This window comes from Ornithodoros turicata, unplaced genomic scaffold (genome assembly GCF_037126465.1).
Source record: "Ornithodoros turicata isolate Travis unplaced genomic scaffold, ASM3712646v1 ctg00000955.1, whole genome shotgun sequence".
In the NCBI taxonomy this organism is placed as follows: Eukaryota; Metazoa; Arthropoda; class Arachnida; order Ixodida; family Argasidae; genus Ornithodoros; species Ornithodoros turicata.
The window spans coordinates 380,584-406,142 of NW_026999426.1; the positions used below are offsets into that span (position 1 = coordinate 380,584).

The 25,559-nt window shown below is 45.8% G+C and overlaps 1 protein-coding gene across 2 annotated transcripts; it reads left to right on the plus strand.

Moving 5' to 3' along the window:
- Positions 1–2,100: 2,100 nt before the first annotated feature.
- Positions 2,101–25,559, plus strand: LOC135375911 (uncharacterized). 2 transcript variants are annotated; one of them, XM_064608547.1, is made up of 5 exons: positions 2,101–2,207; positions 6,036–6,241; positions 10,611–10,712; positions 14,278–14,415; positions 18,524–25,559. In XM_064608547.1, the coding sequence occupies exons 3-5, from the start codon at positions 10,616–10,618 to the stop codon at positions 24,394–24,396; spliced, it is 6,108 nt and encodes a 2,035-aa protein (XP_064464617.1). In that variant the 5' UTR covers positions 2,101–2,207; positions 6,036–6,241; positions 10,611–10,615; the 3' UTR covers positions 24,397–25,559. The 2 variants fall into 2 exon arrangements, with proteins under 2 accessions (XP_064464617.1, XP_064464618.1); XM_064608548.1 differs by lacking the exons at positions 6,036–6,241; positions 10,611–10,712 and having other exon boundaries at positions 2,105–2,207.

The following is a 25,559-nucleotide window of genomic DNA, read 5'->3' on the forward strand; positions in this document are numbered from 1 at the left end:
TCGCATGACACGAAACACCTTTTGTCAATATGCTGCAAAATGTCATCGTCAAAATTCATCGAATGCGACTCGACGTGGCTTTTACAGCTCAGTAACGTTATCGCTTGAGACAAGTTGACTCTCCAAGATGACGTCCATGTTGTGCTCTAGAGGATCTGGAGTATATTCTTCTCCATTGCACACACTGTCAACCTTCCCGAACCGCACTCTCCGAATTTCTGAATCACTCTCGATCGCTAGCTCCCTCTATGAACATTAAATTGCTTGATCCGTTGCCAAATCCGACCCACCAGCGCTCTGCGATGAAAGCTCTTTTGACGTTTCTGAATACAATCGGACTGCGATCCTTATTGTAAAGGGGTTCATTATTTCATCCCCCACATCACCACCAGCAAACGGGCAGTTTAATCGCCAGAGGCGATGCTCTACCCGTCTGCTCCCCGTATGCTGCCCGTTTGCCTCTTTATGAAGCGACATCACTTGGTATTTGCAGGAGTTTCATTCGGACGAAAGTCGCGGTATGAACTTACAGCATTCTGCAGTATTTGTTCTTAACACCGCGTAAGCCACTAATATTAGGCTTTACATCATGGACAACAGAAGTGACCACTCAGTATTCGTCGTCGTTTATGTTTTTTTTTTTTTTTTTTTCTGCCGGGTCATGTTCGGCAACGTCGTTCAGCGAGAGATCTACGAATACAGGTAGGGTGCCTGAATACCTGCGCGAAGCCACCGTATTGACTCCCACGCTTACCCATGCATGAATAATGTGTTCCGATTTCACCTACTTTTTCAAAGCTCCTCTGTACGTATTTACTCGACTCCAAAATGTAGTTAGTCGCTAATCGTATTGCTATAGGTGGCGTGCATATGACGTCACACCATAGCTTTACCCGTGCTTTTTCCCTCTTTCTGGTGAACTAGCGCACGTCAATGCACCCCACCTATACTTTTGTGAGCGATTCGCGGCGAACTGCGCGTGGGTGCCAAGATGGCGGAAAATAGTAGCAGACGACGGGGTTGTGTTAACTCTGTGCAGACGGAGCTACTGATTTATTTATTCATTCACTCGTGCCCAAGAACAGGCCATATGGCCTTGGTGTTTGTGCACATAAGGAGAGGCAGAGACATTGCAATTACGATAGAGGGGCAAATACCGGGAATACATCCAAAACGCCCACTAATACGTACAACACAACGCAGTACCGTTACACTATACACCACAATCCGATATGACACAGGCAGTATTCGCAAATAGATATCGAGTGAATTTATGCAAATGAATGAAATCGTGACAGTACAGGTAGCAATCAGTTAGTAAAAGAGCACAAACTAGAGAATCAATAGATAATAGATAGAGAGTAAATAATGAATAGAGAAGCCAATTTGCGCTAGGCTATAATACAGGTAACCAGAATGCGCTATATTCTACAATAATACGAAGAATGATAATACTGTGACAACGCAGGTACCCAGAACGCACTAAACTATGGTACACTATGATACACAGGAGGTAGCTATTGAGGCACCCTAATCACTAATTACATGTACCCTGTATCGCGTTCAGGAGGCCCTCTGTGTACCACACACCATGTCTAACATCTTCCTCTTACACCACGGATAAAGATCTTCCTGTCTGAGTCTGACAAACAGGGCATCGGAGGATGGGGGAAGGAGGAGGGTACATCGTGACGTAGCATCTTCCCCTCGCACGGGCCCCGTGATGTAGAGCGGCCGCAGGTGAAAGGGGAATAAACGGCGCGTGAGCTGGGACGAGAGAAACAAGGAAGACAGGCAAGAGAACTTGTCGTCTGTCACGTGACGATTGTGGAGGCCCTCCGTTAGTGCTTTATCCGTGTCTTCTTTTTATGAACTGGATAACCCATTGACAATGCAGCGCACAGGAAAAAAATATATTGCACGGTGACTCGTGATAGAGAACGAGTGAAAAATGTTGAACGTTGCGTCACTATTCATTTAACATTTACACGTTCTGACTTCCTCCATTCTGAGCTGACGCCCACATTTCCCTGTCGAAAGGGCAAAGATTACTTGGACAATGCACAAGTGCGCAGTGAATGATAACGCTTATCAGTGTCCCACGTATGCATGTTTCACATAAGCGTCGCCATTAGTCTCCTTCAGGTGACCACCGATTCATCTCCATCTCAGCCCCGTCTGAGTGGCAATGGACGACCGAAAGTGAGGTGAGATTACAGTGCGAACTATCTCCGCATGCATTCCATTATTTTTTCTTCTGTTATTGCAGTCTTATGATTGCTGTTCCGCAAGGATATATCGTATTTTCAGTAATGAGTTTGGATGGTGTCAACCTTTCATCGTCCCACGCCTCATTGACGACTGGCAGTGCTACTATATGATGCCATATTGATGCTCATAAGCAGTAAACAATGCGTGCAGGTCCCATAAGTGTCCCTTAGGCACTGTGTTGTCCTCATTTGATGGATATGAAGCAGCATACTCACCAAATGTCTCGATGAAATCACCCGTTTCTCGAATACCTTATTTATTATCCAGGAGTATTTGATAACGAAAGCATTTTTCCTCCGATTACGGTTCCTATGCTAGATATCGGCGCAATCCTCCGCCCGTGGTCGGTAACCTACGCAAAAAGAAGTATTAGCGGTGGTAGAACAGTCTCAGTACACTATTCCTTCTATGGCCTCATGTGGTGGCTGTAGAAACAGTTGTTTTTATCCTGCCGTTATGGGGTTTTGTCGCAATCGATCACAAAGTCATAGACGTTTAAAGGTCGCTTCACTAGGAAAGGGCATCTGGCGTAGTCCGCAGTCTAGTAAACAACTGATAAGACGATAAGAACGCACGAAGGCATCAGGCGAAACCACCACGCGAAGCTTGGAGATCCTGAACGAGACCCTGATCAGATAAACTCGAAAAAGAATAAAAATAAAAAATCGTGATCACACTCCGCTGAAACTCACTCTTTAATCGAAGTCCTTCGGGAAGTAAAATGCGATGTTGCCACCTCCCGTGAAAAGAAACCCTCTCCTTTTCATTTTCAAAATCTATAGGTGCAGTTTTCTTACACGAGACAACAAAATTTCGTCACCATACTCAGCTGTAGCTTATTGTATAGTTGAGGTCGCCTAGGAAGTTTGAAAAAAAAATTGTGCCTGTGTGGAAGACACCCTGTCGCATGACATATTACAAGTTTACGTGTGTATTTTTTTCTTAATCGAGGAGAAAAATCGTCAGCGCATTCACATCTTGTGTGTAAGGTACCATTATCACTAATTGAAGGAAGTTCACCTTCTACTGTTCTACAAGTCCTAGTATCGTCGTCGTTGTTTTTGATTGCCTGGTTCACGACAATGTTGCGGTAGATGCGATTTGCCACTTGTTTATTGAGCATCGTCCGAAAATGCACTACTTGTCTGATGGCTCTACTCTTGTCTACGTCGCGACAGAGAAACAGAAAGTAGAACTGCTATTCTGTGGGTAAACAAGCAATGACTTTGGCTTGAATGCTACATCACATGTTTGCCTCATCCCGTGGTGAAAGGCGATCTGACGGCTTTGGCAGTACAGTCTAAAAGGTTGGCAGACATAGGGCTAGCTTTCAACGACCCTTTCGAGAGCAGATCACCGACAACATTATTTTACGACGATGACTAGGGAGATCCACATCCGGAGGCCGATACGCTACCCCATTACTGGTAAATTTTCAAACTGGAAAAGGAGACAGCCACAAAGACATCACGTTTTACCTCCTAAAAGACGTCAACTAACGAATGAAGAACATCACAGTGCGGTGACGATTATTTTCTCGGTTATCAAAAAATTCAACTGTAGATATGGTGAACTGAGGATCTCTTGTACAAATGGCGCGATACCGCCCCAGGTACGGCAAAATACAACCTCAAAGGTGCCATTTTTTACGAATGATCGATATATTCTCGCTCGATCACTTAAACAATGAATGCAGATCAGATTCATATTTTTACGTGAAGCTAATCTCCATGCGGTAGTTTATGAGCATAAATTATCCCGGGCTACTACGAGAATACTAATCTGCCTGTAGTTAATCGTGGACTTTTCGCGAAGTGCGCTCCATTCCCTCAAAGCGAGAGTCTGGATCTCCGGAGGGTATTCGGATCGCGACTCCATTAGACTGTGCTGCGCACGTAAAATAGAAAACGTGAAAGCATTCCCGTTTTAGACAAAATGAATTAAATACTACGGTTAACCGGATATCCGGTTTCCCCGTGACGTCACTGTTGTTCCCTACGTCACAATTTTACAAAACGGCACTCGGCGCTTGTTTGGGATGCAAAGTGAGATTTTCGCGTGGGACTTGACACAGTTGGGATTGGGGATTTGTTCAAACACTGATGTTATTCCTAACTATGTAGCTTGTAACATATTCAATGCGGGTGTTGGCGCTGTAACTCAGAGAGACTCGCCTGACGAAATGTTTATGCTGTGTACGCCAAATCCGTGACGAGAACGGGGTTTGAACTTAACACCACGTGCTTGTCTTTTCAAAAGGCATTGGTACTGCAGCGAGCTTTTATCCACGACGGTGAATACTGGCTACCCCCAACTGTTTTGGGGGTTCGGTCCCCGCAAACCCGAAATATGACACGCACGTTGTGTTTTCATTCTTGTTCTCACGATGCATTAAGGAACAACTAACGCTTTATCGCTCAACAAGACCGTCACATATGCAGTAACCAGTCACAGTTAATGAAAAGCAGGAATGCCATGCGTATGGAAAGTACGGAAGCCAAGAACAGCGACGCACAAAGAACACACAACGCGCCGAGAGGAGCCGAGCACACACCGCAAATGCCTGAAGAGAACACTCCCGGCGTCACGACTGTTCAAGTGCGGCTTTCAGTCGGAAGCAAAAGATGCAAGTTGAAAATTGCATTACAAATTCTCGAAGCAGAGTATAAACCAAATATTTTGCATGGTGGCTCGGAAAGATATAAGTAATCATCTGATAAGGTCTATTTACTTCACATCTGGGGTCCAGACTGTCCCTTTTTAAGCTGTCACCACGTCACCAGATTTGTTATCCCACCGTATGCGCTTCGGGAACACAAGCACACCCTTCCCATCTAACAGCAGTCAAGGAAAGCACAGAACTTTCTTCTCTTTGTGTCAGAGGGACGGGCGAAATGGGCTACAATGTTTGATGTTTGGGCCAAGTTCGAGGCCCATGCAGTGTTACACACACTTACGGGTTCAACAAAGGTACAACGCCGCAACGTCAAGGAAAGGTTGAGAACAGTGAATGATGGTTTCAGCACGAAGGCGGTACTTGGAGAAATGTTGACGTCATATTAAACCAAGGGTTGGTTTGATGCGGCTCGAATATTGAGCATTTTTGTGTTGAACTACTTCATTTACGTGATCGCCTTTTCCTTGGTCTACTCTATAGTCCCTTCACTGTTTTCTATTTTAATCAGGAAAAGAAAGCTTTATTCAGACATGCGATAACCCTGACAACATAACGAGTTTTCGCAGGAACTATTACACTTATACTCCTGTAGGTACATCTTACGCTAAACGCTTATTGCCTTTCTAACATTTTAAAACGACCATTTACGCTTAAGTTATCGCTCTAACTCGATTTAAAAGTGTAAAGTCCGTGGGGAATCAGGGGAACGCTTTAACAACAAGGACACCAAGAATGAGCGAAGTAGTTTACCACATCACAGACTCCTAGCGGCGTGCAGCCGGCACTCTTCAGGGAGGAATTCAGTAATTGCATGAGTGAAAAATAGCAGCCCATTGCGTGCGGCACGGGGAGTCTTATGTATGCAAGACTACAACTTGCGTCAGATAGGGCATCGACACCCGATGCAGTTCATGCGGTGTTGGAAATACAGTAATCATACGTTCCTAATAAATGGGATGAACAATAGTTTGAACGATTGCGCTTTAGGGGAATGTGTACTTCGCGGCGCACGATGGTTGCTTCAAGGTGCTGGTCCGCACATCCAGTTTCCAGGATGTTTCACTTTTCGACATCTGTTCCTATGCAGGCCACCCAGAACACATCGCCGTTAGGACATCAGCCTGGAAGTCGTGCCCGGAAGACTCAATCCAAGTCGCCTCATACCATTCAACTGAAGGCGATAACCCAAGGACAACTCGCTGAGGACACAGCCCACTTTAGCGACACCTTCGTGTTCACGCTAGACTCGTTTCACACAAGTCACAACTCACACAAGGGGACCAACTGACACTGGTACGATTTCCTTCTTTCCGACATCATCTGAGACATCCATTCTCATCCTGAAATTGCAAACCACACTACTCAGTACAGCAGGTCGCCCTTTCAGTGGTTTTCGCGATTGATAAGCGATGGTCTCGCAGCCTACAATAGCGATGCCCTGACGTCATGGCCGTCTGCGTGCTGGAGTAGGTGTGGCACTGCTGTCTGCTACAGTCTCAACTATCTTTGAAGGATATAATGCAGGGACCTTTCCCGAGCGTACCCTTCCCCCTTCTGTGGCCCGACTTGATGTAAGCTTTGTTAAGTTGCGGACACTGGAAGTGTGGGGCCTGCTAAACGGACTGACTGTGCTAAATCAGGACTTGTGATTCACGATGAAGTGAATCGCACTTCTTCTTGCTATGGAGAGAGAGCAGACAACCAATTGGCTTGATACACTTAAAGGTACTGTAAAGCAGTAGAGAAGCAAGATATGCTGCCAACGTGTCTTGAGACTCTTTTGCCTGTAAGTCGCATATGCGGAACCATACGACCGACAACGCTTTCTAAATATTTTTAATTTTTTCACGAAAAATCTGGCGTAGTACAGCGGCGCGACGCCTGGTGTCGTACAACCCCTTTTGCAGCGGACAACACTGTCGAATGTATGCAGCAATATTTTGCCACGATTTTGTTCTTTTGGTGGCTAAATTATTTCGTATCATATGAGTGCATAAACCCCTGTTGAGTGTTTCTTTTGCGAAATAAGATGAACAAGATGAAAAATCACAGAATGATTGCCATAACGGAAAGCAATGGTTCCGAGGATGACACACACAGTGCACGCACAATTCCCGACACTGTCGGGCCTTTTTAGTGACTTCCACATTTCAGCTGTTCAGTATTTGTAATACCCTGAGACTAGGGGACACGAAGGGACAGATACAACACGAAGTTTGTTTAACGGTGAAAGATGAAAGTCACTGAAAAGGTTGGCCAGCTGTAGGAGTCGAACCCACATCTTCTGGATTGCCGGTCCAGGGCTCTATCAATTGAGCTTAGCTAACACGCCTTCTCTGTGACTTCCAGGGGGCGTCATCTGATGGGACATACCCAGCCACTCTCTCTCTCTCACTCATCCTCCTTTCACTCTCAACAGTTGCCGCCTGCGTCGATCCCGTCGTATGAATGTGTGCGTGAGTGAGCAAAAATGTAAGAGTGAAAGGAGGATGAGTGAGAGAGAGTGGCTGGTTTGTCCCTTCAGATGACGCACCCTGGAAGTCGCTGAGAAGGCGTGTTAGGTTAGCCCAATTGGTAGAGCCCTCGACCGGCGATTCAGAAGATGTGGGTTCGAGTCCTGCAGCTGGCTAACCTTTTCAGTGACTTTCATCTTTCATCGTTAATTTCTTAGGCAAATTGAGGCTTTGTATGTATTTGTCCCTTCTATGTTGTTCCAGCCTCAGAACATCAGTTCCCTCATGAAGTTTGCTTATCCGCAGATGTGGTTCGCTGTGTGGATTGCATGGGACGCAGGAGCGGATTCTGTGGTGGATTATTGGGGCATGCCCAATGTTATACGCATGCAATCTGGTTGTCGCCGTACTCGGCAGAGAGTACGGATCCGTTCCGAATACTGTTACAGTATTGCCGGTAAACTTTAATTTTCTAATGAACTGCACCGCCGATTGGAAGGAAATTTGCACCGTTTTCATGGTGATGGCTTGGACTATCGAATTGCCACGCTAAATTAAATTCGACTTCTGCTGCTTTACAGCACCTTTAATGTTGGATGCAAGCAATGTGTTTGTCGAACGTAGTGTTTTCGCATTCATTGACGATTGAATTGAAATGTCAGAAAAATGCGGCGTGCGTTGGAGGGACGCTCGCGGCTGTGGAGACTCGCGGTCTCTGTAGTGTGATGGTTTTCATGGAAGTGATGTGATAGCAATACGGCAGGAATCGCCAATACCTTCCTCCGTTGTAGGCATGACACGCACATCAGATTTATATTGTTCAAGCAGTATCGTAAAGAAGGTCCACGGAGAGGAAAAGATTAGGCTTAAAGCGATGGGCAGGAAAACTGAATCAGAATGCAAATGAGACATTTCCTTCTGAAATGAAAATGATTTCATCATCAAATAAAGTGATCAACGATTTCACACCTCCGCAAGGACACATGTCTAGCAGTTTTAATTTCCAGTACAGGGTTGCTTACCATAAAGTGCGCCACCTCTGGAGCGTCACAAGAAGCGCCGATGTATGTTTCCCGGTTGCCCTAGCAACTAGTTCCTAAATATATCACAGGTAGAATTAAATATACGAATTAAGTCTACAGTCAGTGGACATGTTCAGTTTCTTACAGACAGCACGCGATCTATTTTATAATGAAATTAAACGAAACTATAATGACAATAAAAAGACCGTAACGGTTTCGAAGCTCTAAGTCCGAAGTGGTGGACCAGCAGGATGCGCCATTTTGACTATGTCTCTTTTCACGCCACTTGCAACGTCTCATCTCATAGTTTGCATGGTCATTCCTCGTATGACCATTCAGCGAAGCACATCCAGCGGAACTCATTCGCTTGGAAAGGGATAGACACACTGCCACACAGTTCATGCTCACAGCTCAAAGTGTCACATCACAGGAAGTCGAGCCATGGAGTTACAAAAAGGGTACTCAAAGGAATCAAACGTCTCGAAAGGCCAAGCTGACAAGATTTCACATGCAAAAGCTATCTGCCTTCTTTTCCTACACGGATATTTGAAACCGCTCAGAATGGAGTAGTGACTCGGCGTTGTCATGGTAACGCAGGTCGCCAGACGATTAGCTATCACCCTGTAAAGCTAGACGCAGCGTAATCTGTTGTTGTATAATGTACAGTTTTGGAATTACGCTCCCGGGGCAACTGAGCAAGCGCTTAAAGATGACACGTATGGCTCTAAAGAGCGTTGTCACAGTGACAGAAATTTATTATTTGGAGTTGCGTGGCGGTGACAGCGTGACTTCGGGATGGTCGCAAGCAAGCGCAAAATATTCTTGGAGACCGTCCTGGGATCCTTGCTTTTATGTGAATAATTACCAGGCAACCGGCATTGAAAATATACAGAGCGACCAGCAAGAAATGTAAAGAAACGTAGGCAAAGGTCGTAGCACACTGTATGTCTCGTTGCAAAAAAAAGTTCAATGACTTGCCCGCTATTGACATGTTACCATTGGACTAACCAATATTCGCAAGCCGAGCGAAGATAATGACAGTTGGTAACGATGGAGTTACGAACTACGTCTTTCGCTGGAGATACATGTCCTTCCTGAGTCACACCACCATGTTAGCATTGCTGCTGACCGTTGTGAATACCCGCAACACAAATTTTATTTATTTATTTATTTATTCTTATTTTTCCGTTTCCATCAAGAGATGGCGGTAATCCCAGACAAAAAGCTGCCATGACGCAGCTTAAAAACGCCTGGGGACCGCGACGTCAATAGCAGTGCTGACACATACAAAACAAAGGAAAAGAACTGGCATTCACATACGCGACACTTCAGCAACAACGAAATAAGCACATCTGGCATGATTACGAGCATCATTAAATTGAAAAATAAACAATCTTGCAAAAAGCATCACAATAACACAGACAGTAACAGCTGTGCCGTAATTACACACCCGGATGTGTCTCCTATCATCAATAACGGCTTGAACTCGTGACAAAAAACACAGCTACTTGATAATCGATCAGCAAAAACAGAATAACGCAGGAAATGCCCTCGCAATAACCCAAAAGCGAAAAGGAGTAATAAAAAGGAAAAAAAGAAAAACATTCTAATGTTATTGAAGTATATTTAGGTAGTGTGCACTGAGAGCTTTTTTCGAGACCTTTTTGAAGTCAGGGTGTTCGAAGAGGTAACAGTATGTGTTTAATAACGTTGGTAACTGGTACTGGCTACTGGTATTTTAGCTTACATCACCGCCTACTTCGATTACTACTTTTCCTCAAGAAACATAACAACGAAATAATGAAGCACGAAGTCAGAGTAAGTGTTTAATACGTGAGATTCAGGGCACAGCCTGCCCTTCATCAGACAAATGAAGCAGTTCAAACATTGCTTATATAAGGCCTGGGATCGATTTTTTTCTCTTAATCTTTCGTTCCTTTTCTCATCGATCCCACACCTTACATAAGCAATGTTTCAACTGCTGCTTTTGTCTGAAGAAGGGCAGGCTCTGCCCGAAAGCTCACGTATTAAACAGTTGCCCTGACTTTCGTGGTTCATTTTTTCGCTATTATTATTATTATTTTTTGCGACATTTCATCAAGCTGGACTGTGTATTATTTTACCCTCTTGGTCTTTGCTATTATTCCTCTACGACCAACACGTCCTGAAATTTCACTTACTTTGCAGTGGCGATGACGTCCATCCCTCAAAAGAAGTCAGAGCGGGAGCTTCATGAACTCCTTGAACGTGTCGACCTTCTCGAGTACTACAACAAATTCATCGAGATAGGTGAGCCAAACCATCTGGACTTTGCCAAGGACTTTGAGCGCCGGCGTGCTTCGTTCGTTATGTAAGAGTTAATAAGTTAAGTGTAGTATTCTTCTGCCGTGAATAGAAGAACATAAGTTGCAAAAGTTAAGAAGAACAGCTTATCAGAAGTTGTGTTGACGTTGTTCAGGTGTGCCAGCCCGCGGAGCGAGCGAGGCCGTGGGTCGGAAAAATTGTAGGTTGCACACAGAAGTTGCTCAGTCATGTTCTCCCTTGGTATTGTAGCCAAATACCTTGAGTGTTCTGCTGGGATTTGGAGAAGTTTAAATAACTTGAAGAGGAGGTGGAATTCCTCTACGTGAGTCCATGCTGGCGATGATGATAGTATCCGATAGGTAGTAGGCGCTACGGATCAGACCGACCATGTAATGACCCGAGTGTTCTCACCAACCCATCCACGGTCAGAGATCCACTGATGACCCACCGCTTCATCGCGCATCCCGAACCTCGTCGGTCATTCGCTGCCGGCTGCGACGTCAGAGCAACGTGTTCCCTGCCAGTTCCGGCAGTCGTGGCAACCGACGCCACGGCACGCCTCAGCTCGCGTGTCGGCCCGACTGTTCCAGAGATCGACCCTGCGGGCTCTCGCTCCCGTGCCGGTTGCAGCACCCCAGGCCACAACGCCCGACGACTTCACCACTCATTTACAGCAAACCTCATCTCGCCGCTTCCGCCCAGCTCATTCATCGTCTCCCCCAACGCGTGCTATGCCGTGCCGTGAACACGGCCAGCGGTGCGCGTCGCTTTTGCTCTCCTACTCGTGAGCAGACCCCCCGTGGTTCTTCTTGCTCAGTTCTCCACGTCTGTGGAAGTAGAACACTGTAGCGGGCGGATGACAACGATGACGATGATGATGACCACGCCCCTGGAGCATCGGCTTCAGCTCCACCGGCGCGGCCATGGAGACAGACCACTAACATCGCCTGTCCCTGATCGTCGCATCACCGCGGGTCGGGGCTCATATCGAGGGACACCACCTCCTCTACAGACTCTTAACTCGTGCGAATTATGGGCTATTTTGCCATCACAGTTCCCTCCAGACACAGGGACCCCGAGTTATTAGCACAGAGAATTCTCCTATGAGAACCGCGCTACGGAAATATATCCAACCGACGGTAGAATGAATGCAGTGTGACGGCCCAGGAGAGTAATGGATTTTGTTAAGGGAATGTGGAACAACTTTAACAAAAATATATCGTATAGTAGAAAATATGGAGTAGTAGAAATTAGGAGTAATAGCCCTGGGACATGATTGACACAAAGTGTGTAACAGTATGCGATCGTTGCGAACAAGACAGCTTTCATTCTCGCATTTGAGAAGTGCCCCTCTCCATCAGCTGCCACTCTGTGACGCCACATCATCCGGCGAATAATGAGGCGGGCGGCCTCTTCATTTGTTTTACAGTTGCATTTCTCCTCGTCTGTCCCATGTGTTGACTGGTCGATTTTGCTAGCAGACGATTACTCGGCACCCAATAAAGAGCGCCGGCAGAACCTGACGGCACCACATGCCGGGAGCATGGGCTGATACGTCGCCGCTGCACGTATTCTTAGAAACTCGTTTTCTCAGGAAACTTGTGCTTCCTATGCGAAATTCCTTGCGTGAGAGTTGCTGAAAGTTACATGTTTATATCATACTTCCTTCATGATCTTGTGCATCCCATGTGCACCCCGTGTGACCCCAGGGTAAAAATGTCTTTGAGATGAACCCAGCTTTTTTTCTTCGTTTTTTTCTTACTTCGGCCTCTCTGCACTATTGCGTTTCCATGCGTCCCTGTGATTCACAGCCGAAAGCCCTTGGAAAGCAACGCGCGCATGTGTTCGGTGAATTCGGTTTCTAGACGGAGCGACGCAAGGAATGTTGGCCGTTGTCATAGCAACCGTGCCGCATCTTCTCTTCTTGCACGTTTTCTTTGTGTAGCGAAAGAAACTATGCGCTAAAAAATTCATGTGGTTTCGTCTCTTTTGTTTCATGTCAGCTGTTACTCGATCGTGACCCATATCTCTCAAAACAGTATCTCAAAAGTAGATGATGCAAACAGCAGAACAGGTGGAACGCGATGGTGGAGACTACACTTTGAGGCGATGTGCATCGCACGGCAATCTGTGCGTGAAAGCACCCACGAATTATACCCTTTGCAAGCGATGAATGCATGCTCTGAACAAGTGAAACTTTTGGGCAGGACGACACTAAGTGACATACGCTGTGTGATAGGAGGGCACTTGATCTGCTGTGTAGCCAGGTGTGGTGGGATTATGAAGAATCCCTTGACAAATAGCTTTTGCAAAGATGCAGACGCAAATGTGAAACGAATGTGGGAGATATACGCAGACGCTAAAGGAAGTTCCATCGCGGTAGTGCGGCAAAACCGCTATACGTGCTGTTGCTCTTAATCCTAACACCCGTGGACGTTCATATGATAGAGCACTCCAAGGCAACCTGCACGTTCAGACAGGTTATCGCTCAAGAACAATTCAGCATAAAACTCTTATCAGAATGATGTCATGTTGCTTTTACAGCTTCTGTCCTTGGAGAATCATTGCAACATAGTCGAAGAGTCGTTAGCTACGTTGAACGTCAACGCAGTGATTTTGTTTTAGGGACCAGGAGCGTGCCTATGCACTCAAACTCTTCGAAATATGCTGTAAAAACTGAAGATACACAATGCTTTTCATTGTTCTGACTATGAAACAATTTAATGGAATGCATATTTAAGGAAAGAGTTTGATTAGGAGTCACCTCTAAAATAAAGCTGCATTGTTCAAGAGCATACAACAAGTAAGGCTCGCGCGACAGACATAAAGCATGCAGGTAAAGCCTTTGCTTTCGGCACTGTGCTAGAGTCCATGTTAAATTTTGGAGAGTCAAACCACTGCTCATCGCCAGGAATGCACCGCGAGCACCCTCTGACGCCATGCAAACGTAGGACCGTTCAGCGCCGCACTAGGAGAAGATCTCAACCATATGTGGATATCGTGATCCTGGCGCTGCTTTAACGTTGAATCTACGCAGTTCGTGCAATGCAGAAGCTATATTGGCTGATGAAATCCACACCCCAACCGAAACGTCAAAAATATTTCTTTTTGTGCTGGGTTTTAGGAAAAAAGGTCCAAAGCCTACCGGGAACAGCAAAATCTTCATGAAAACCAGCATGCTGTCTCACCTGCCCATCGGGAAAATAGCAAAATATGCACTCTTTGTGCATTATCATGCAAAATATGCATAGGTAGCGTGCGAAGCATGGACTTGTACGACGAATATAACACTGCAGAGCAAGCCAAAAAGATTTTTTTCTTCATCCGGATCTGAGAGTATTCCCTCAAGAACCTGCGGTGTAGTAGCGACAAATGTATTCAGCTGCTTTTTTTACCAATGTAACTGCTAACGGAATTTAGACATTTCTCTTAATACCATTTAAATATCTGGGTAAGGCGACAGTTTGCCTCATCTACAAGACTTACAATGAGCAAGCAATGTTGATAAACACCGACATGAATTTAACCTCAGTGTTGAAATTTCTCTCAGGCGCAGACAATGTGCAGCAGCTTCGTGACTTGACGGATGAAGAGCTTGGAGAAGTCATTGACCAGGTAGAGATGATCAGGAAGCCCCTCCACGTGAAGAGGTTCAGGAAAGCTCTGGAGAAGTGGACGGGACAGACAGGTAAATATTAAACGTGGGCAAATTTGGGCAAGACTCAAATTTGGGCAAAGGGCGCCATTTGGACTCCATTGGTGCAGTATCTGCCGTGTGATTTGAGTCGCAGTCATGAAATTGCCACGTAACACTGTGAGTGGGCGTGACCAAAGCCGTAACAGTAGCTGAGTTTCTTTACTTTCCCACCAATTTTCTTGGATCCTCAGCTGCGATCAGCAGTGTTGGGAATAACTTGACAACGACAACAATTCGATTATGAATGATGACGTGTTCCCTTGCGAGCATGTTAGAGAATAAGTTATGTACTGGATTCTTTCATCGTGGGTACTGTTGGCTGCTGCTGAGGAGCCATAAACAGGTCATAAAACATTTCACAAATAATTGTACCCCATGAAAGGACGCCGGTCATAGTACACAAAGATACATTCTGTTTGGCTCCTGCTGGCTCAGTGACCCATATAACTGCTTTCAAAGACGAGTACCCAGAGCGCCTCTCTGGCACCACGCATATGTCGCACGGCTACGTAGCCGTGTGACATCCCAGTCGGATGTTTTCTGGAAGTGGAATCACTTGCAAGTGGTTTATGAAACCTTTCCCACTTTGGAGAACCACTTGCAGGTGGTTCCACTTCCGTAGCCCACTTATAGTCAGCCACAGATGCCTATTTAACTGCATATCACTTTTATTTCTCATTTGGACACGGGTCCAAGCAAGGTCCAAGCGGGTTTTGAAGCAATGTAAAACAGCACTGAAGTACAAAGACAGAAACAGATACTAAATGAACTGCAACAATTCATTTCAAGCTGTCATGGCAAAATATCAAATGCACGTCACGGTAAGCATTTCTGCCAATGAGGAAGCGTGAGAGAAGTCACATGCTAACAGACAGCAGTGACCGAAGTGCAGTCAGAGCCCGACAGGTACATGTATTCAAGGGCTTAATCTCGCCAAGAATGACACATAAAAAAGTAGAAAAGATGTGTTGCCCTCCACACTCTACAGCAGTGTTCAACATCAGAAGGAAAAGGAATCTAGTCTGTCAACTGCATACACCGTTGGATATAATGAAAAGCAATACTGTGCAAGGAGAAACACTGCAGTGTATTGAGCATGATGGATTAAATTATCTTGCGCAATCAGGGAGCGTGGCCTCACTGTGTCCAGCCTTTCTATCCGAGGCGCAGTCATATTTGGAGAGCTGACGGACTAGATTTCCTTTCCCTTCTTAAGTTGAATATGAGTATAGTGCGCAATACAGTTTGTGCATGGAGCTACAAAAAATGCCCATCAAAATAACACGACATGTCACCACAAATCTTTCAAGGAAAGAGTACATGGTGGCGACCTATAAAAGTGTATCAATTACTGTGTGCACATGCATATTTGTTGGATAGACATCTATTTTTAAAGTAGGATTCCGCAACAAAATCACCACAAAGGTTATGGTATATCCGTAGCGCTTGGGATGTCAGGAACATGTGTACGACATAGCTCGTTCCAGAACTACATAGATTTTATTCAAACATTTTTTTTATGAAGCAAGTGCTTCGCCTCTCTTAAGCGAGAAAGCAGCACACTGCTGACATCATCTGGCAAGGGAGAATGCAGGTTTTGAAGCAGACAACAATGGTGTGTGTCGTCACGGTCTCCTCGTCTGGACAAACCACCGTAGCATGGAGCTCTGTTTTCTGCTCTTTGCAATTCTTTTCGGTTTGCAAATGTCATCATTTTGAAACTAATTACTCGTGCGAAATGAATGCGAGCATTGTATTCGGTATCGAGGGGTGGTTCGTGCTCGGTATGATGCTCACCTAATTTTTCTCAAATCCTTGCGAAGTCTCGCTTTAAGTCACTTCAATTGCAATAAAGTTTGAAGTGTAAGTTTAGAGTCAACGAGCTTTGGACAAAATATTCACCTGTCCTTAGTAATGGGCATTGCATGCCAACACAGGGCACACTTTTATTTGTTGCAAACAGAGGAGGAACTTATGGCGTCAAAGCAAACAAGAATGCAGCTAAACTTGAAACATTACAGAGCTTAACAATATTGGTACACCAAATAATGAAGCTTACACGTATCTGGTTAACTGCATTTGAGACATCTGTCTTCCTTCTGGCAATCATTTTCTTGTTCAGACCAGCCTAGAGTACCTTAGGCTTTCTGTCGAGGTAAAAAGGGAAGTAAAAGAAAATTTATTTCACAACTCAATGCTCGCTAAACTAGCGTTTATGCAAACGGCCATTTACTCATCTCAGCCCACTAAAAAAATAGAAACTGGCACTACATTGGTTGACTGTTACATTATCAGGGACAATGTAGATTATTATTTTACAGAATGATATATGAAGTTCGTACATGGTATTAGCGATATCAACCAGCGATGAAAAGACATGAATGAGGAACGAGGACAACATACACGCTGGGCTGCTAACAGTTTAATCACCAAAAGTGAACATAAAAGGTTGTACTCCTATCCAACCATGACTTCTCTCTGTTTGTTACAAGGAATTTGAGATGAACTGACGCCACAAAAATATATGCAATCAAATCCGTTGATAAGCAGCTGGGACGGGAAGCAATGCAGATGAAAAAAAAACAAAAAGTGCACTACAATAATACAGCTGTAATACCACAGATTCAAAGCACATAACCAAAGCTAATGCAAAACCCACAAAGCTATAACCTAGGTCCAGTAAAAACCTGCACTATTTATCGATGATCGAAAGTGACGGCAAGCATCATTAAACTGCCGGTAGTAAAGCGTGCATGTTATCCTTCATCCACCTTTTCATCAGGTTTATATCACAACATATTCGTTTCAATATGCACCTTGGATTATGTAGTCTTTGCGGTCTAGAGCGTGTCATCACCACACAACACAACAACGTTCTACTCACAGTGAAAAACGTTCTACTCACTCTCAAGCTCGAATGAAATGGCCTTACCAGGTCTACAAAATGCATGTTGATTACCACAACAACAAAAGTAGTCGCCTTACCTTGCAATTACTTGTGGTCGGATCCAGTAGACGGGGCGTGTTCCGGTACACGACCCTGCAACCTCCCGCGCTGCAAAACATGCGAGCACGTTCAACACGCTAACTCCATTAAAAGCACTGCGAGCAAATACACCCACCCCGTTAACCACACATCCACATGCACAGGCTCCAATGTCATATACGGCATTGAATGCAGCGGCTGCTCTATGCAATACATTGGTGAAACCTGCCAACAAATGAACAACCACCTTATCGCACACAGAACAGACACGTACAACAAACTCCCCAAAGCAGTCACCGAACATTTTAACGTTCCTGGTCACGGTTTGGGAACATTAAACTATATATTCCAGAAACCGGGTTTCTATCGACACGTGACAGACGTGTTAGGGAGTCTTATCTCATATACAAGTTCAGCGCTCTTCACCCGTCCGGTATCAACACATCACAAGCCACACTAGAAACACTTCACAAATAAAATATGATTTTCCCTTCTATCTCCATTATCATCTGTTATGTTCTACATGACCACTGCTTTCTGCTTTCTTTATTGCATGCCACAACTTTGTATTACAAATATTAATAAAAATACTTTGCTCCTTCTGCAATTTTCTCCACGCAACCGCTAACCTCCTTATCTTTCGCTATGTTTGCCAATTCTTGTCTGTTGTCCTGTTTCGTCCACGTGTTTGTGAAGCTCACATTTTTCTGTAACCGGTCAGGAGCCTAGATCACTTCGTTCACATAATCCCCTCCACATTCTAACAAACCGGTCATTCACTCCGGCCGTAGATGCCCGTGCGGACCCTTTCTTCCCTCCAGGCTGTTGACCCACAATTCGCATGAACCTTTAAACACATCATACCTAACCCTTTAAATACCATGCCAATGATGAGGACGGTGCCCAGAAGAAGAACAGTCTCTGTTCGAAATATCGACGGCTTCTGTCCTGAGGCAACTCCCTTCCTATACTGTAGCACTGACCGTTAAGCTGGTTGCGCTCCCCGCCGGTGATTGTTGCTTCCGACGATGCCGTTTCGAAACCAGCGCGCGGAAGACCTTTCCTACAATGTTCTCGTAACTGACTCCCCCATGTTGCCTTATTATATTTCAGGCACACCTGGTTCAGGAACATCCACGAGAGAGACGGCTACGGCAGCATGTACACAGCAGGCTGACCAACGAGTGGACGAGAGATCTGCTGAGACTGCGGACATCAGGGCTGACATGCACCATGCCATTGACAGGAGAGACGTCGCGCAAGTGAGACAGTGCATGCAAGCAGAACCGCAACTAAAGAAGTGGCTCCATCCACTTACGAAAGAGTCAGCTATGCATCGAGCTGTAACGACAAACGCATTCAAGGCGTTCGGCCTTCTGTTGTCACAGAAATGTAAATTCAAGAACGCTAGAGAAGGTGATTGCCTCCAGGAATTGAATAACCTCCAACAGTCCGAACTCGCGCGACAACGATACTTCGTAGCTGGGTACGAAAGATCCTACGTCAGTGTGCTCAAGGGTAGGTCGACCAGCGTAGCCGAGTGTGCAGATTTTCCGATAATTTTAGATGACGTGTATCGTTCTCTCGACAGTAACGACTTACTTAAGCCTGTGTTGAAAGTCGCTTCAATGGCACCTCATTTGAGCATTCGCTTCGACTTCGAGCGAATCCACACTCAATGCATGGTGGGTGGGTACAGGACTAACCTTGGCATGACTGAACCAGAAAAACAAGGCGTCTTCATTGGAGCCACGGGACTTCACGGGGAACGAACAGATGCCACAGAACGCCGCACCAAAGAAGTCGAAGGAACCCTGGTGCACGAGTTGTGCCATTTGGCTCTCAACCTGGTATACGGAAATGAAGGAAAGCCATATTTGTGCACAGATGAAAGCAGAAAAGAACATTACGCAGGTATCCTCGAGGACGCAAGGGGCCGACAGCACGGTTTACACGACATCTTAAAATGGGCCTTTCACGGGAATGACGAAGCTGAACTTATAGTTCGAATACCGCACATTCTCGCTCTTTGCCCTACGGAAGGAAACACTATTCTGGAGGAACAAGTCCCGAGGCTCTTCCAGTTTTTCAAACAACACGTCGTCGAGGATATGACGCAGTACATACAGGACGGTTGTTTGGGAAGAGAGACTGAAGTCATCAGAGAAGAAAATGGAAAATTGGGGAGGGCGTCCTCCACAGAGGAACTAGGAATCGAATTCGTGGCGAGGCTTGATGACTGTGTTATGAGGCGTGACCCACCTGTTGTCCTTGTAGCTTCAAATTTAACATTCCTCGAAGTAATGGTGAACGACCTCGTGAGATCTGCTAGAGTTCCCTACCTATTTCTTGGGACATCGCAGTGGGGGGACAGAACCTATGACATCCTGCTCGCAAATAAGTGCAGCTTCTTGCTCTTATCTTGCGAGGGAAGAGAGAACCTCCGAATAATTCTCAATCTCTCAAAAGAGCTTCTTGACGTCACTGGCACCAAGACAATTCTGCTAACGTCAAAGCAGAACCTTCAACATTGTCTCCAAGGAATTAAAGAGAGTATGTTACATGATATCAAAATTTACATGGACACTGTGCACAAAGCTTCTTTTGAGAACGTCACCGGCAAATGCAAGAATAAAATTATCGAGAGGTCACGGATCGCTCTTCAGTCTCCCAACCAGCAGTTGTTTATTAAAGATATGCTCGACATCGACAGCTTTTCGAAAACTTGCCAGGAGGAGACGTTATTGACACTGTGCAGAGAAGGAGTGCTATATTTTGGGCCTGAACTCAAGGAACTTCGGGAAGACGTAAGCGTGTGCTACATTAACCAAAGGTGCAGTAGGTCCGTTGAAGTTGACTTGAGGAAGATTAGAGATCGTCCTAAAGACGATGCTTTCGCTTTCCTCGGGTGCTCGGAGGAAACACTTCAGTCATCTTTGCCCAAAGGCCTTGCTGTGAAGCGAATGAGCATCTTGGACAGTTTCGAGCAAATTGTCCTCCTGGAGAAGGACAGTGACTACGATCGCCTTCTCCTAACGCAACACTTCCGTGGAAAGACAGTTCACCTTCTTGAATTTCATGAAGGACGTTACGTGTGGAAAAAATCAAATGGTGCCGTAAGTCACCTTCCCATGACCGGGATAGAAATTCACTCGGCGAATTTCCTCCTTGAAGTAAGAGAGAAAGTCCTCGTTATTTCCGGAGACCCAGGATCGGGAAAAACCGTGCTGGCCACGCGGCTTTGCACTGAAATCAAGAAAGAAGACGAGAAAGCATGGGTACTTTACGTCAGTACTTACCCGAAGAGGCAAGAAGCAATGAAATTGCTTAATGAAGAAACTGGAGGCATCAACGTCAAGCAGTTCGCAAAGTTGTGTTGCGTGCAAACAAGTGGACAAGAGTTCGAACTGTTTCAGCAAACTGTCACCGAGGGAAGTCCGTTTCACGTGTGGGTCATTTTCGATGCCCTTGACGAAATCCTGGAGGTGACGCGGAAATATATCCTTGAGTTTACTAAGGTTTTGGCTCAAGAAAAGGTGCGTAAGATATTGATATTCACACGCACGGTATGTCGAATTGCGATTCAAGATCAAATGCACCTGGTGCCTTTCGACATGGCTGCGTTCTCGGCGGAAGAACGAGATGAGTTTCTGGAGAAATATCAGAAATCTCTTCAGAATCCGATGACCGATAGGAAGACAGTCAAAAGTACTATTAATTACCTTAAGGAGAAACACTCTTCTCTTTTAGGAAATCCTCTAATTCTCCGAATGGTGGCGGAGGTGGAACAAGGCGAAGCTTCTGACCCTGAATACTGTGAATTGGTGCAACCCATGTACAGCTCCCAGGATTGCTTTACGCTGCTCTCCCTGTACAGATTGTTTGTCGAGTACAAATACCTTCTATATCGCATTGAAAAAAAGAAAGAGGACAGAACGAGAGCCGCAAACGAAGATGATGACGACACGCTGAAGCCGATATTTCAGAACAACCATGCCCTTTTAGCCCTAAAATCGCTACTGCCCGAGGACGTCCTCAAGGAACTCGTAAGCGAAAGTGAATACGACGACTTAAAATCGAAGGGCCGTTTGATAATGGCTGTCAAGGAGAACAAGCTAAAACAGGGTATCATACTGTGCTTGACAAATGACGCTCCTCATTTTGTGCATCATAGCTTCGCCGAGTTTTTCGCAGCAGATTTGATCTTCAAGAGGGTGAAAGAGGCGAATGCCAGAGGCGATGTAAGGGTGGCACTTATCATTTCTGGCTTGTACGGAGAATCTAGCTATGTCGGCATGTTGACCTTCTTGGATGGATTCGCAGCGGAGCGACACGCAATGCAGAGCAATATCATGAATAACGACATTGGAGGCGTCATTGTTGAAGCAGCTTTGGAACACGCATACACCCAAGATGCCCTCGGAAGAACACCTCTGCATGTCGCTGCGCTGCATGCTAATCAATTTATCTTAAATTACCTTTCAATTGACGAAGCAATGACACAGGAAGATATGCTAGGTATGACGCCTCTTATGTACGCTGATAAGATTCGCGCGTGGGAAAGACTGGACGCCTTCTGTGCTCATAGCGGCGGTCTTGCTATCAACTGGTTTGTCCAACTGCCGACAACAGTCGAAAACATTACATCGGAGCGAGATTTTGATCGCTCAGTCTTAGGTGAAGTCCTTTACGAGCGTTGTAAGGAACTCTTATCTGTTCTGCTTAGAGAGTTTTGCAACAGTCAGATGTGTTCCAGCGAAACCTGCATCGAGCGTGCACCACGGTACCTGAAGGAGAACGTCAGTTCTGCGGCAGACGCGGCACATACCCCTGTGAATATTGATCGCATTACGGATGACGGGCAACGTACCCCCTTACATATCAGTATCATTTTTGGTGACACCGATATTGTTCGCCTGCTTCTTCCTTATTCCTCGCCAGCTGTGAGTTATTTGTGTACGGTTTCCGCTCTTTTCGGTCGCACAGACATCCTGAGGCTTCTACTTCCTTTTGCATCATCCCCCAGTGATTGGTACACCACTGAAAACCGGCCAGAAGGTTTTCCCCTTCCCGTTGTGTGTCTAAAGAATATTGACGTTGTAGAACTTCTACTCCCCCATTTCTTGACACGATCTCCATTCTTAGAGGAGCTGCTGTATAGCAGCATTCTTCATCGATACGACGGAGTGACGAAAGCCATTCTTCCTAACTCTGATGCGAGCGATCGCCACACGCATCAGGATACGGCGAGTTTGTACGCAAGCGTACGCTCTGGTTGCCTGGAAACAGTGAGACTTATGCTTCCTTACACAGGTCTGGATGCATGGGATAAACACGGCATCGCTGCACTTTGTATGGGCATGGACGACAATGATTCTCTGAATAAGAGTCTGGCGCGCAGGGAACCGCAATTGGACGACACAGAAGACAAGACACTCAGTAATCATGACGTTGGAATTAGTAAGCTGCTCCTTCTTCATTTGAACATCGACTCCGTTAACATTGACGGCGGAATTGCTCTGCGGATCGGCATGAAGTACAGAAAGCACTCTGCCACTTTCAAGCTACTCCTTCCTCATTTATCACTTGCGTCTGGCATTATAAGTGAAGCAAAATATTCCCGTTATGCTGCAAAGACTGGAGAGCAGGATATCCTAAGGTACCTGATCCCTAACACTCCAATTAACACTCCAGATGAAAACGGACATACGCCGCTCCTTTACTGCTTCCTTAATGGATACTTGAAAGCGGCAAAGCTTCTCCTTCCTCTTACAGTGATTGATGATCTTTTAAACAAACCACTGCGTGTGAGCGCGTGCCTAAACCACTGTGAATTTGTAGAGCTGGTTCTCCCCCACTCCTTCAAAAGCAGCACCGTCACCGTGCTGCTAGATGCCGTTGATATGAGTGACGCGGATACCAATTGCTATACGAAATTGCTTCTGCCTCACGTTGACGTGGATGTTCGCGCAGTGGAGGAAAAGACTGCATGGTGTAAAAGTGTGTACCGAGGTAACTGGGCATCGGTGCAGCTCTTTCTACCTTACACGGAAAGAAGTGATGGTGCCGTGAGCCAGAGCACGGCATTACTATTGCATGCTTGCAAAAGATCGACAGCCACCCGTGAACCATCGAAGTCTAAAAATAAACGGAACGGGGAAATGAGCGTTGGAGATGTCAAAATATTAAAACTGCTGCTCCTCGACATGAATTTAAACGGTGCGGATGCAAATCGGGCTTTGTCACTCGCCCAGAGCGTCACCAATATTCACGCAATGAAGTTGCTCCGCCCTCATGCATCGGTGAGCAAGCATATGCTTCCTCATTCGTCATTCTCTTCCCCTAGTATATCTGTAGCAGAATTCATCAACAGCGTTGTTAACTCTGAAGAAGACCAGGATATCCTAAGAAGTCTGACCCCTAACACTCCAATTAACACTCCAGATGAAAACGGATATACGCCGCTCCTTTACTGCTGCCTTAATGGATACTTGAGAGCGGCAAAGCTTCTCCTTCCTCTAACAGTGCTTGACAGTGTAAGAGACACACCGTTCTTCGTGAGTGCCTCTCTGAACAAGTGCGAGTTTGTAGAACTGCTTCTTCCGCACTGCTTTAAACGTAGTAGCGAAATCGGGTTCTTAGCAGCGGTTAAAAACAGGCATGGTGATGCAACGAAATTGCTTCTGCCCCACGTTGATGCGAACGATCGTAAATGGAGAGCGACGGCGTCTAGTAAATGTGTGGAGGGAGGTGGATGGGCATCGGTGCGGCTCTTCCTGCCTTACACGGAAGCACGTGATCGTGAAAACGGTCTGCAAAGGTCATTGCAGCTGATAGCTTTAAAACAGGCTATCGCCACTATGTATTCCTCGAGAGCAGATGTTACAACCCTTAGGGAAGAGAACGATGAAGATATCAATATATCGAAGCTGCTACTTCTCCACTCGAGCCTCGGTATTACTGATGAGTCCGGGCTTTCTCGCTGAGTGCCAGAAACATGCACACGACGAAGTTCCTCCACCCGTATTTGCCGGCGAATGAATCTATGAGAATGGGCGTACTGCTCCTGCATGAGCCCGTAGCGCTGGGAACGCCCATGTTCAGAAAGGCGCTCTGCGTCACTCATTGTTTAGCCCTAGTGACCAGGAGTGTTCTTCGACGCTCCACCTGTGTGTTTTCTCTCTCCATCTCACTCTTTTCTCTCTCTCTCTTTTCTTTTTTGCCATACCTTCAAGATCTTCGTCTAACCCGACATCAACTCCTTTAATTAAACTCAACACCGTTGGTGCGTGTGGTGACGTTCCTGGTTCATATCTGTTTACAACGAGAGCAGTTGAGGGCTTTCCCGAGCACGTCGCATCGCCGAAAACCATTCTCTACCTTGGCGCGGGCTAAAGTGAATAATTCAGAAAATGGCGGGCAATGCATGTTAGCAATTTCAGAGAGTAACAATGGTTATGACGTTGGCGTCACGTGCTTCAGACACAAAATGGCGGTTGTCAGTTCACATGTCAAGGCATCTTGTGAGAGCCGCGCGCCTACCGGCTTCTTTCCGCCCACGGCAGCAGGGGAGACGGTATTGCTTGTGTAGGCTGAGGTGAACAGTGGCGATGGGTCGTCCTGGGAATCGCACATGCGAAGGATGATCTTGGTGCGAACCACAATCGACAGAGCAACTCATGCAAGTAGCTACAGGCGAGCTCAAATAAACAGCTGTGTCGCTATCGCTGGTTTGATGTTTGTGTAACTTGCATCATGTCTGCCAGTTTTTTTGTTTTTTTTTTTGTTTTTTTTGCAGTATGCGTCGTCTTGATGCTATTTGATGTGACGTCTTGCAGCGAACCTTATTGTGCACCTAGCGATCTGTGCCAATATCTTACGAAGCGCGCTGAAGCTCGGAGTAATGTCGACGTACGACGAAATGACACTTGCTGCTAACGCCGCGCCTGCATGGAAGCAGTGTCATGAGTTTAAGGAATTCACCTATTGTAGCAGCACACTCCAGTTTTAGTGTGATACCATTAGCATTAATACTACTACTAACAACAATATATTGATGCATAATCATATTGTCAGAGTGTATTTCAGTTATTTATAGGCCATACGTTCCATGTCTGCATTTTTCGGTAATAAATATTGCAACAGTTCA

Bases quoted from the DNA above. Each gene is read 5' to 3' on its own strand.
- LOC135375911 (XM_064608547.1), top strand. From the start codon at position 10,616: ATGACGTCCATCCCTCAAAAGAAGTCAGAGCGGGAGCTTCATGAACTC. The intron at 10,713-14,277 runs GTGAGCCAAACC...AATTTCTCTCAG, and splicing joins CAACAAATTCATCGAGATAG to GCGCAGACAATGTGCAGCAG. The intron at 14,416-18,523 runs GTAAATATTAAA...ATTATATTTCAG, and splicing joins GAAGTGGACGGGACAGACAG to GCACACCTGGTTCAGGAACA.